This window comes from Aptenodytes patagonicus, chromosome 1, assembly GCF_965638725.1.
Source record: "Aptenodytes patagonicus chromosome 1, bAptPat1.pri.cur, whole genome shotgun sequence".
Taxonomy (NCBI): Eukaryota; Metazoa; Chordata; class Aves; order Sphenisciformes; family Spheniscidae; genus Aptenodytes; species Aptenodytes patagonicus.
This window is the reverse complement of record NC_134949.1, coordinates 77,616,529-77,630,160: the sequence shown is the minus strand read 5'-3', so window position 1 is coordinate 77,630,160 and position 13,632 is coordinate 77,616,529. Positions and strand designations below refer to the sequence as shown.

Here is a 13,632-nt window from a genome sequence, read left to right as displayed (position 1 = left end):
ACCTTCCTTTTACTGCAGTATTGAACACATTTTGGAAGAACAGGGGCAGACATGTCCACATCAGCAGAAGGACCAGTGACCAGGTCCAGGACTAGGACCAGTGTCCCCAGTGACATGTTGTTATTGCCACTGGAGATCTAGTCCACGGATTATGCAGGGGCATTCATCTAACCCTCATGCAGATTACACAAGCAGATAAGTGACTGCAGGCATCATTGCCTGTAATGGGAACACAGGTGCCTATACCACGGACTGTTAAAGTTAGGTGAGGTAAAGCCTACTGTGGCTTCTAGAAAACCTGGGCAAAGCCAATGCAACTTGCTGTTGATCTGATGACCATTCTCACATCTGAATGTGTTTCCTGTGTGTCCAGGGCACTGTGATTGTAAAAATGCATTTGAAATTAACCTCTTATGAAATGAGGAGAGGAGAAAAAAGGTACTGTGGTTCTGCTGGTGCCAAATCAAAGTTGCTGTCTGGAAGGCAAAATGTAAGCAATATGGGGTTATTGCTCTTTCAAATATGCAGTAGCTAAGAAATAAGAGAAAGATGTGTATCGATTTTAATATAGCCTTTTCCTAAATTCCATTATCTGCTGAAAAGTACAGTGTTATCATGCACGAAGGAAGGCTGATGTAAGTTTGATCTGGCCTTTAATATGAGCAGCAGTATGTTTCAAGGTTTGTCAGACACTGAGTCACGGCACACTATTGATTAAACACTCCACTGCAGACCAAAAGAGAGTGAGTCATCAATTTTTACTCAAAATGACTTGTATAAAACAACACATCAACTTACTCTGCCGTCTGGTTCCGTGTCCTCCCCCCCCCGAAAAAAAAGAAATGTTGCCTGATCACTCTAACTACGAGTCTTCACTAATGGTGCTGAGGAGTACTGGATATGCTGTTCCAATGTGGTGCCCATGGCGGCAAACAACCATCTGTAGCTCATATTCCTCGATCTTCACTGTTTCACTTGTGACTCTTTCTTCAGCCAGCAGGAAAATGACGGTGTAAAGGGCAAATTCGAACTCTGGGCTGACACCAATAAAGGTGCTTCCAATTGGCTTGACCGAGCCCTTCCAGCTGAACTGGATGCTCAAAACTTAGTCATCTTTGTGAGGCTGAAAGCATAAACAAAACAACAAAATAATCTCCAACACAGCTGTGGCCAGACAGATACAATTTCCGACTCCAGATTTTTGAGGCCATTGCAAGTTTCAGTCATCCTTGCTGTGTCAGGGTGCTATAGGTAGAGCACAGCCTTTTTCCTGTCCTCTGGAGCGTACATGATCATTTATCTCAATTAAGCTTCAGCAGCGTTGCAATTCTGTAAACACCAGCACTACTTTTTAAAATAGTTTTTGCAAAAAAAGAAGCTGGACTTGAGGGCATGCTAGTATTTCTTCTGCTTATATACACCTGGGCAAATTAGGTTCAAAGCAGCTGAGCCTATGATTGTGTCATTCTGTCTTGATTAATTACCACAGCTTTTATCTCTGGATCCATTTGTCTTATTTGCAAAGGCACCCTGCTTGTTCTTACCCTGGTTTTGTTCTTCCGAGTGACATATCCCTTGTAGTCAATTCAGTTGCGCTTTTCCTGAATGTAAAATTGCACCCAGTTGTGCAAACCTAAGATCTGTTTACCATGCCTTGTTTCTCTAATAAAAACACGTTCAAAACCACAAGAATCAGGTCTGTAATAAATCAAAGAATAATATATAGGTCTTTTATGTATTTAAATAGTTCAAATTGGCAGAGGTAAAAGGCAAGAAATGCACAAGCTTGCTTAGGTTGATTTGTAACCAGTTTTTTTATTTGTCTGGATGTGTTGGGTTTTCTTTCTTACTTTGCACAAAACTTGCAATGCCGTCTAGCCACTAAGTCTAAATTTATATTTGATGATGAAGGTTGCTAGTAAATGCCACAGATGCATCACTGCTGCTTATCCAGATTTTAGCAAGACACTGTCTCCCATAACAGCCTCATAGACAAACTGATGAAGTACAGATTAGAAAAGTGGATGATGTGGTGGGCTGAAAAGTGGATGAACATCTGCAGTTGAAGGCCTGTGATTAGGGACACAAAGTGCAGCTGGAGGCAGTTCACCAGTGGTGTACCCCAAGGGTCAATGCTGTTAGTATCTGATCAGTAAGTCTTTAAACACGATCTGTGTGGGAGCAATGAACACCTGATTTAGGCCATATTCTGAGGCTGTCTTCCAGTTCTCTGTGTAACAGATGGCACTCAGACTTATAGTTACCTGAGTCAGAATACTGTAGAGATTATCAGGGGCCATATCCATCAAACATACCTGTCTCCTTTCCTGGCATAGAGCTGGAACCAGATGTCATAGAGCTGATATTTGAAATCGGCAAGGTTTGGCTTTGCTAGTTTTTTTTTAAGCAGATATTCATGAGCTAGCTGAAGGATAGAAAACCAAGATATATACACAGTTTACTTTTTAATTCAGTGTTTTCAGTGACTGAAAAAGATCTGTGTTACTCACTTTCATGACTTCTGTCGCTAAGATAGCATCAAGAAAACAATTGTTTTCAACTATTTCTTCTGGAGTCACTACTTCTGTCATACCGGTTGATGTCTCATAGTTGTCCAATAAGGAAATAAAAGCTGCAGAAAAAGAGAAACACTCAGCATGCTCATCCTGATGAACAGGCCATATGCCTAATCATACCTGTGATCCAGTCATTGGAGACTGCCATCATAAAAAGATGCCATATAATGTGCCTTGAAAGCCCTTAGAGAAAGACATTCCTTTATATGTCAAATTTTATTCTCAGGTGCACTGTTGGGTGTAGGTCTAGAGATGACTCAAGGCCAGACCACCGCTTTACTTCTTTTTAAGATAAACAGCTCGCTACTGAGCTTCCTTATGGAACCAAGTGCTGAAGCAATAATGACCTTCTACCAAAACACATCTCATCTGACCACCAAAATTACAGACATAGGCTTACGAACTTGAGCTATGCTGGCAGAAGGCTTTGTGGGCATTACTTCAGCAGAGGAATAATACAGCATAAACCTACATGAGATGGCTTGAGCTTGAGCGCATGGCCACCGAGTGGATGGGTTCATTTTCTCCTTTGCATCCCTTTTGCGCCCTGCTCCCTCCCGTCGCTTCATCTACTTGTGCTCTGACACTCAGTGGACTCTGGGGGCTGATTCAGCACACCAAGCTGATAGAAAAATACTTGAGGTCAAAAACCGAAGTCACTTCCTGCCGGGTTAGTGAGCTGAAGGGACTCAGCGTAGGGTTCAGTGAGTACCAGAGCTGCCCTAGACACAGGATTGTGTGGCTCAGAGAGGAGTGGGGGGAGCAGAGTGCTCCCCATTATGCCGGCTGTTCGATCAGCTTAATGTAACTCTATCCGGGGAAAAGAAAAATCAGGGAAGGAAACATACATTCATAGACATGCTTGAAGTATAGCCCCCAACAGAAATGCAAGGAGTAGCTGTGGACCTAGCGCTATCTGAAAGGGCTAGAAGCTGTGAGCAAAGGAGGAGAGATGACTTTGGCGTCTTTTTCAATACATGGAGTAACATCAAAGCAATGACAAGAGTCTCATCCATTTCACTTTGTAGTGGAAGAACCACAGAAAAATTCAAATTTTGGCTAAGGCACAAAAGGATGTTCTTCCTGAGGCTGAGGCTACAGGTAACCTCTATGCAAATGTTGTGGAAACTACCTTCAAATGACATGCGGCCTGATGATCCTCACCACCATCCAAATTCTATATGATGTTATATTTTAGGCAAACACATAAAAACCAACACGGATTCTTCATGTCATTTCCACCATTAACAAAAGAACGGGTCTCACTTGCAAAAGTTTTTATGCTCTTCAGGCGTTCTTCATTTACGTTGTGAAACAGATGTCTGGCTGCGCTGTCCTGGACAGCACTGTCACCTTGCTGTGCGACATCTGCTTTTCCCTAGGAGAAACACCGGAGTAAGACAATGAAAGAAGTAAGATGTCCTTAGAGGAGACAGTGCCTGCCTTTATAATAATCAAAACAAAACTCATAATGCTATCAGGTTTCTTTGTTAGGAATGGTCTTCCTACGAAACAAGGCAAGACATTACAGAAACACTACCAGCATAAAGAAAAAAGACATAATCTCTGACATTGTAAGAGCCTGGAATTTCTCTGTTGGCTCATTTTCAGAGGTGATTGTGATGACCCATGTGTTAGCTCAGTTCTGATCAGTAACCAGCTGTGCTACTATGCTATATACATCACATGATAAAAAGAAGTAATGTAGAGCCAAGGCTCCCTCCCACCACAAATAAATAAAAAAGAGATTTGTGCACCTTCTTTCTCTGTTCATTTGTAACCCACAGACCCACTGCATATAGTTTATGAGGCCATGCAGTGCAGCAGAGGGGTTGTTTCTCTCCTGAGTCATAGAATCATAGAATCATAGAATAGTTTGGGTTGGAAGGGACCTTTAAAGGTCATCTAGACCAACCCCCCTGCCGTGGGCAGGGCCCAAGATAGCCAGTCTAATTCTCCTCTCCTCTGTTATAATGCTTAAGCAATCCCACTCCTGAGTAGGCTCTCTCAGTCTCAGCCTTTGTTTTCTCTTTCTGACTTCATGACCGCAGCCCCAGCCATCACCCCAGTGCCGGGGAGATGCCGAGATTGTTCTGTGCAGCTCCACCAGCTTTGGACTGGTGCATCCTGGTGCTCTGAAGTTTTCGAAGACTTCTGGTTGGCCACATTTAAGGGCATTTTAATCAATGTTACCAATAAGCACATCCAAAACAGAAAGGAGGCTTTCCTGACAATTTTCAAGTTTCTGTTCCAAAAAGGGCATTCTCAAGGAAAGAGGAGAAAAGATGAGGAGCAGTTTGTTAACACGGGCAAGGGGTAACTAGAGCCTTGTTCTGAGAGATGGAGAAAGCATATGGGAGAAGTTTTCCCCACACGCATTTTGGCCTGAGGTACGTACCTCTTTTTCAAGTTTATCAGCAACAGAAAATTGTATCTTATAATATGAAGCAACGTTGAAATAAAGTGTTTGAGCACTTGTGTGAGTACAAAATTGAATACTGAATATTCAGTGGCCTGGTGCAATTTGTGGCCAAAACACATGGTCATGTTTGCACTACACTGAGCTGGCAAGGAGTGAAATGGCTGCTCATCAAATCTGATACCCACTCGTCCCTCACAGTTCCCTGGGACTGGTAGCAACAACCCTGAAACCCTCCTCACCCACACCTCTGTGCTACTCCACACTCTCCAGATGAGACCCAGGAATTCCTCCCTTATTCCCCCAAGAATGACTTGGGACCTATCTCCCCTTCTTCCTCGCTGCAAGTCACCCAGACCATATACACAAGCAGTCATACACACACGGAAACATCCAGGGTGGAGGGGACCTCAGGACATCTCTAGTCCTGCTCAAAGTATGGTCAACACTGAATTCAGACCATATTGCTCAGGGTGTCATCTTGTTGGGTCTTGAAAACCTCTGGAGGTGGAGATTTCACAGCTTCTCTGGGCATCCTGTTCTGGTTGCATTTGTCCGTGTTGAATTCCATGATATTCCTTCCTTAGCCTATTTCTCCAGCCTGCCTAGGTCCGGCTGAAGAGAAGCCCTGCGCTTGAGCATACCAACTTCATCACCACAGGTTGCTGTCATCTGCAAAATTGGAAAGGTGGCACTCCATCCCCTCCTCCAGGCCACTGATAAAGTTATTAACTGTTATAGGACCCAAGACAGACACCTGAGAGACTCCACTTGTAACCAACGTGCAGGTAGTGTGGACCATTAATGTGTTCTCTGTGCTGTTCCCTCTCCTAAGTGATTCTTTGTCACTAACTATGCCGTTAGTGGAAATGACGAAGCATAGGCAACACTTTTAGCAAAAGGCAGTTTTGCAGACACCTTTTCCTACAGTATTGTACTGCCCTTAATCCTCGTGTGACTTAGCAGTTGGTTACCTGCAAATCAATTGTGTAGTCTTTCCCAGGCACAAGGCGGTTAACATCCATATCCCACATGTTACTGAAAAGTTTAGAAAGTTCATGATTTAAGGCCTTCCTGTCAAGAAATCCAGAGAAATATGCACGTTAAAAAAGACACATACTGTTATTTCTGCAAGTCACTTCTAGAGTTCTAATGCCACTCTATGTTCTGGATACTAGCTTGTCATCAGGAGAGCTTTCGCTTCTCCCCACACCTTCCTGTGAGTGCTGCTCTAAAAACCATAAAGCTTACGGTTCATGTTCATATCTAAAGAATGCAGGTAACCTGTAAGGAAGCTTGAGCCTTCCCTAAGGTTATTTTAGAGTATATTTTAACAAAGTTCTTGTTAATAAGCCTTCCTGCGGTTTTCCATGCACTGAAATAAAAATTAAGATGGTGGTGTTTCATTCAGGAGGATTCTATGTACAAACCCGAGGCAAGCAGGAGATTGTTATCAGTGTGCAGCAACACTACACAACAAAACAGGAAGCAAAGAATTCTCTCTATGATGCTGTTCTAGCAGCAAGCTTATATACAACTCTTCCTACCTTTTATCCTGCAAGACTCCACACTAGAGATGCTTTCCTTCACCCATTCGCATGGTTATCCTAGCATAAAGTTAGCGTGCTGAAGGATGACCAAGACTCTAAACACAGGGTCTGCATACAATAAAATTCTCTCATGCACTGATCTCTCATGCCCGTACAAACCTATCCATCCATCTGTCAACAAGATTCAGGAAGGGTTGTTAATGTGATGAACTGCCCAAAGGTAGCTCCAGTTTCAAGGGCATTATGTCCACACTAACACGTAAGATCAAGACAAAGAACAGAGTGGAGAAGAAAGAGAAGTGGATTAATCTTTAAATGACTGACAGTTGAATTAATCAGTTACAAACCAGCACATGCATTGAAGCCCAGAGCAGAACTGCTTGATAATTCTGAATTTCTCCTCCAAAGTAGATGTTCTCAAGAAAAGAAAAAAGTGCAGAAATTTGTCAACAATGGGCATGTCTTTCAAATAAGTCATTTGGACAACTTGCCATGATTTTAACAACTGGTTCTCCCAGACTGAACCAAGGCACCTTCAAGCCCAACTCTGAACTTCCTTACTGATTACTGTTATGTCTTCTCCTTCTATTCTGGCCAGTGGCAAATTCCATGCTCTCTAGCAGAAAGAGCAAACAATTACTGTGGTAAGGTCACAAAGAGTCTTCTGATGGGGCAGCCTTGACGTGAGGCAGCTTGAGAGCCAGGAAGAGCAAAAAGTGAGGCAGGTGGGCACCTGCCCCATTGTTGGCAGGCAGGGAATAGAAGTCATAGCAGAAAAGAGGGCATTAATCAAACGGTGGGAAATTAGTCTAGAAGCAGCACAGCAAGATTTTATGTGCCTTCTCCTGTCCTGGACTGCACTTCATGGCTGGCTCAGAAACTGCTGGTCTAAGCTCCATAGTGAAGGAAACAGAAAGTAGCAAACTCTGCCTGGAGAACTGGGACTTTTTTTTCCACATTACTGAGCAATCCTTTTTCTCCAGAATTGTTTCTATAACTGTGGGATGGAGCTTATACAGCCTAAGATTAAAATCCTGAAAAGCGTAAGCAATCTGCGCTTAACTCCTTGAGAGCTTGTTGCCCAAAGGAATTCATATCCCTGAGTTAAGACCCAAAAGCAGCCAGTTTACATTAATGCACCAGAGGATAAGCTGCAGCAGCTGAGAGGCATAAAGAACATATATGATATTCATATTATACTCAGCATTATTTAGAGTGGGGAAAGCAACCTGCTACAGAAGGGCAGGGCAGACAACTGTAACTACTTTGGCTGCCACCACCTCAGTCTGCCTGCAGCTGGAAATCTGAGCCATCACGTACCTCAGCTACACAAGAGGCACTGACAGTCCGTTTTCGCTCAGGCTCTGTGATACTTTGAGATTGTTGTTGATGGGAAATCTGCAGGATCACCTGAATTTTGAACTGGGCTTGAATAGGTGTCAATACCTGAAGGAAGGAAAAGGACTAAAAATTCTAGTATATGGGAGCCAAAGGATATGTTGGTTGCTAGGGTTAAACACGAATATGAAAGAAGATTTTTGCTTGGAACAAGTACTTGCATGGATCTTACAGTGGAGCAGAAGGAGGCTGTCACAGAGGAGCTATATTCAGCCCTTGCCCAAACCCCAGGTTGCTCTTATACAGCAGAAGCGTGGCTTGTGGCATCACATTATCAATACTGGCTGCGCAGCCCAAATGAGGCACCTGCTCAACTTCACCGGGAGCTAGCCTCGCGGCATATCACAGAAGCAACCAACAGCAGCATTTTAAATTATTTTCAGCTGTACCTCCACATTCTTTCCAGAGTCTTACGAAGAGCAATTCCTTCTCAAAAGAGCTTACAAACCAACACTAAACAGAAAATTGTTCATCTCACCAGCTCAGCTGAAGTCCCAAGAACAGGATCGGCAAATTCACAGAACAGTACCAGAGATGTTTTTCAAACTTCAAGCGCCATCTACATTCATGTTATCTTGGACTGACCTAATTTTATTGGATCGTTTTTCTCCTGGGTTCTGGACCTTCCTGCTGTCTACTCCTCTGTATCTGTTTGAGTACCACCCTATTATGTTTAATACAGTTTTTACTTTGGAAGTAAATACCAGTGGTGGATAGAAGTCTGCTCTCTGTGGAACATCCAAGGTATGTGAAATATTAGGGGGGATGTCAGGATTTGTTTGTTTTTAATATTTTGTTCCATATATATAGTATTTTATATACATATATTTTAGTATGTATGTATTTTGGTAAAAGTCACTTACACAGGAAATCTGTCATCCCTTCAATACCTACTGCTTGTTCTTGGTCTGCTCTTGGCAGATTTGTCCTGTGTTTATAAAGGACTGTAGGGCTCTGTTTGATCGTTTCTCCTCTAGAAATGTTACGGAATATTGCATGAGCTCATGGAGGCAAGCTCAGGGTGTCTACTCAGGAGAGGGTTACAGCAAGAGCATACCTACAGATTTCAATCCTCATATTTATTTAATAAATATACTTCTACTAAATGTATTCCTGCACTCAGAAAATGTGTCCCAAAACTCTACAGTCACTTAATTTTATAAAATAAAAGCCTTTTCTCTCCTTTTTCTCTGCTGGGTGCTACCACAATATCATCATGGACTTTGCCTCTCCTTTTTGTTGTCCCTTTAGTATCCAAACAGAGCAGACCACCTGTACACATTGTAACTGAAGATTAGAATAAAGAAAAATATATCCCTGCCAAAGCAAAGCACTTGTTTAGCAACTTACATAGTCATCTTGTAAAAACACTTTCTGGACAGTATTTCTTTAAATAAGGTCCATAAACTTAGCTTACACATATGAGGTGAGACAACTTCAAAGAGAAGAAGCCCAACACCTTCATGCAAATCCATGACACACAGCATTTAGGTAAGGTTTCCCTGAGAAAGAGTATTGTGTATTTACTCTCTGGTTTTCAATATGATTGCATGTATGACTCAAAACAGAGGTTTTTATCATTAATTCTCAATCCCCTCCCTATGGTGAAATCTCTCAGTTGTTAGATTTGTGCTTTCACATAGAATAAATTATTTCTGTGCAAGAAGTCTGGCCAATTGGATTTTGTGCAGTTGGAGTCTTGCTTGGATGTGCTTACATGTGCAGAGCACCACCCCCACAACAAGAACACTCAGTCTGCACTCGTAAGAGCTGAGAAAACTTTTGGGGGAGCCTCTTTGCAATAGTAACTCTAATGCACCAGCAGTGCAGCTAGGGCAAAAGAATCCAACATCTCCATTTATTATAGCTTTCAAGTGAAACATTCACATGGTGTGCCCGTTTTTCCAAATTACTTTTTTGTATGAAACCTTCATTCTATCCAAAACAATGCCCCAAGAAGAAGTCCTTTATTGCTATAAATCAGACATGACTCAAGACTTGAAGAGAATTAAAAGGTCAATGGTGAATCATGTGAGCAAGTCAACAGTGTCAAAGCAAGAAAAAATGTATTGCAAATGGATCACATGGATCCCTGCAAAGAAGGTCTGACTGAACATCTGAACATCTTCTCTAAAGTAAATTTACCTTCAGAGATCCTTTGAACAACATCCAGTTTTTAAAAAGCCTTTAATCTTGGCATAGAGAAGAAAGCATTTGGAAATGGCTGATGAGCAGCCATTTACAAGGAGTTTCCAATCATTTAAAAAAGTTGGTTCAAATGTTGCGAAATCCATGCATCAGCTTATATGGTTAATAGAAGATACAAACAATTCTCTCCATTTTCCTCTTACACCAGTGTGTATGCCTTTTACTTGATTCCAGTGAAGTTTTTCTTAGTTTAAAGTTGGTATTTGAAATACCAAAGGATAAATAAGGCAGGTTTTGTAGGTGGAAAAGAAAATGCATTGTCAAGGGACAAACGTAAGAGTGTGCAGTTAGTCGGCAAACACTCTATCAAGGTTCTGGGCAGGCAGGTGCCATTTGGAGAACCGATTCTATGTTATCAGCTATGTTTAAGCAAAAACTGATCTTAGCATCATCTTATTTTAGCTAAAAGAGCTGATGATTCAGTTGTCTCACCAACTTTTTACGCTGACGAGTTAGTAAAACAGAATAGAAGCAGGAAGCAGGGTTATTGCAGTGCTGCATTTCACATAACTCCCTTTTACACGTCTCCCAGACGAATATATCCCATCCCCACTTGCCCTTCGTGTTAGGGAAGAATTAGTGTGATTTTCTCTTGCCCGTTAGCCATGCCAGGAAGAAATTTTTCTCTAATACACCGAGCAGGGAAAATGCAACCTGAAGCTCAGAAATCCTTCTGGTAGTCCAAGGCACGGAGCTCCCTCCCTCTTATACTCCACTTACCCGCTGAGGACTGTCACTCAGACGGACAGGAAGGCAAGGGAGAGGCAGGAAGTGCCAAACCCCACAAGAAGATGCGGAGCGTAAGGACAGTACCACGTCTCACACCTCTCTCGGCGCAGGCACGCTCAGACCAGGAAGTCAGAGCCACCTCTACCAGGCTCCTGCTTCGCCTTATCGCCGTAGACAATCGGTATGGCAGGAAATACAGAAGGTGATGGCTGAGAGACGCGTGGCGACGCCGCCTGCTCCCACCTGGGTTTTCAGATACGAACCTTGTATGAACTGCAGACATGAGTCACAGCATTGCTTCTGGAGTTACGTTGCATTATTTGTTAACGGATTTTAGATCTCTGCGTGAATTTTGGGCCCAGAAATAAGCTCTTCAAGTTTGAAAGCCTTGACTGAGGTGGACGGGCCAGTCTAGTCTTGCTGTTCTATATACCGTTATTATCTGACAATATAAGGGAAGATGATAATAAATCAGGATCAAAAAAATTATAGGTGGGGAAGAAAAATTAAAAAATGTGTGCTTCTCTATTTACAGCTGAAATTGCTAGTTGTGACTTTGTAAATATTAGGAGGCATTATAACCAGGAAATGTTTTACAAAGGCAGCACTTTGCAGGCACCACTGGAAGCAAGTGGTGGCAGGTGCTGGAAAGTGAAGGTACCCCTTCCAGTGCCTGTCCTGGGAAGCATGCGTTCATTATGTGGCTAAATTAACCTTCAGGTGGTTTAAAGCTTATTTTTGTTTGATTGATACTTTTAAAATTTTCTTCTTCATTATAATTAATTCCTGAAAAACATAGCTTTAGGTTTAAACTGTATGTATGTATATACAGAAGCCAAAATGGTTTGATGTTAGGCTACCAGTTATACAAATGGCTCTGCACCTCTCGTCCATGTACCCCTTCAAAGAATAGTATTAGAGCCAAACAAAGCTGCAGGTAATGAGGATGCCTGCTACATGGGATTGCACAGGGGGCAAGACATGCAGCTAGCTCACTTAAAAGTGAAGCTTCTTTCTGACGCTGGTAGGGGAAACTAATGTATCTCAAAATTGAATATCCTGACTTTTAACCCAATTTTTTCTTTACCATTTTTTGGTACTATTTATTGCAGTTCTGGGTAAGCAAGATAAATGACAAAAATACAGTGCCTGTGTTTATCAACTGAATGCAGGAAGTCTTTTCCTAGGCTTTCATTTAAAATACAAAAGCCAGCGGGCATATTCTGTCCCCAACAAAGTTGCAACTCCTTTATTCACATTAGCAGAAAGAGCCCAGATGGGGGCCCAGGGAATTTCCATTTACAAGCAGCAGCATCACTGGAGTCAGCGGATTTAAGTTAATCTTTGATAAAATTACAGGTCAGATCAAGAGCATCGCTAGCAATTTCATAACCAAATGTGTACTTAAATCTGTTGTAAAACTTCTGTCCTATGGTTTAGCTGTTGAGCTAAGAAAAACTTAAGGATCCCAAAGAGTGTAAAAGGGTGTGTTTGCCAACAGAAACGAAGTACTGACCAAAGGCAAATGAGATCAGCGCAGAATCTGGGTCGTTCCCGTGTCTAATGCAGGCAGTAAGAGAATCCGAGTGTCCAGAGAGTGACCTTGCTAACACCACGGGCTGGCTTTCTCTACTGAAGAGACCAGGCAATGCTTTGTCAAACCCATTGCACAGGGCAGTGTACGTCTGTTGCGCAGGAGCTGAGGTTAGGGTCCCCCTGCTCTCTGTTCCTCTCTTCTGGCACAAGGGAACGGGGAGAGTATTTGGCGCTGTCTCACATGTGAACAGCATTTCCAAAGGAATGGGGCAATAGACTTGCGGAAGATGCTCTGCCTAACAAAGCTGCCACTTCAAACATTGGATGCTGACCTTTGCCAAGGTCACAAGGAAACCCTGTGAATAAGACCTGTTTCTAAAGCATGTAGGCATCTCTGTGCGTTTCTGACCTAAGTATTTTGCTTTTCTAACCAAGGATGGCCAACGGATAAGTGCTGGTTTGTCGCCTCTAGTCACGTGCCTAAACTTCCCTGAAGAGGGAAAAGGGTCATTCCGAGTTAGTTTAAACTGCTTTGGTGGATCTAGAGAGGGTGAGCGAGAACACTGTGCTTTACAGGCTTCCAGACCAAAGCAGTCAGGGCTCACACATGCATGAAGGACACATTTGCGCTGGACAGGCTCACTCAGGGAGACCGAGTAAAAGCTGGCAGCTAGCACAAACACCATGCAGATCTACAGCAGGCTTAGTCCTTTCCCCGGGGAAGCCAGAGCAGGCCTTTGGGTCACCTTTTGTGCGTGGATATAGGGAAGAGGAAAGTTTCTGAGAAACTGAGTTTGCTGGACATTCCCATGGGAGCTTTGGCTATTGCCGCCAAGTCTCCACATGCTGACCAACACTGAAAAGCAGCGGAGATAGGGCCTGGGCTGGTCAGTGGGAACGTAGCCAGGTCAGAGCTCACTGAAAGCAAGGAGCGGGGACTTTGAGGTCTCCACCCTTCCCTAAGCATTAATTCTCAAGCTGGAGCCTCACCTGACAGATTGTCTCCCACCAAGCTCCATGGTCCCTGTGCCCAGCCTGTCTCTTAGCTATCTCCCCAGTTTCCTAAGCCTCAGCCTCTCAATTCTGAAGTCCTTCTCTCTAGCCAATGGTGTTATAATCCCTCCACTTACTTGGGAGTTTCTGGTGCAGCAGCTGTCCTCAAAGAGAAAAGTAAGAGGATTACACAGCCAGGCATGTTTTTGTCATAGAAATGACA

General features: G+C 43.0%; 1 protein-coding gene across 1 annotated transcript; it reads right to left on the bottom strand.

Moving 5' to 3' along the window:
* Positions 1 to 745: 745 nt before the first annotated feature.
* On the bottom strand, positions 746 to 13,435 carry LOC143155633 (poly(U)-specific endoribonuclease-like). Its single transcript, XM_076328604.1, is given in 7 exon segments — positions 746 to 1,123; positions 1,545 to 1,698; positions 2,316 to 2,425; positions 2,511 to 2,632; positions 3,843 to 3,954; positions 5,970 to 6,069; positions 13,407 to 13,435. Coding segments are annotated over 7 exon segments (888 nt in total). The 3' UTR covers positions 746 to 862.
* Between the last annotated feature and the right edge of the window lie 197 nt (positions 13,436 to 13,632).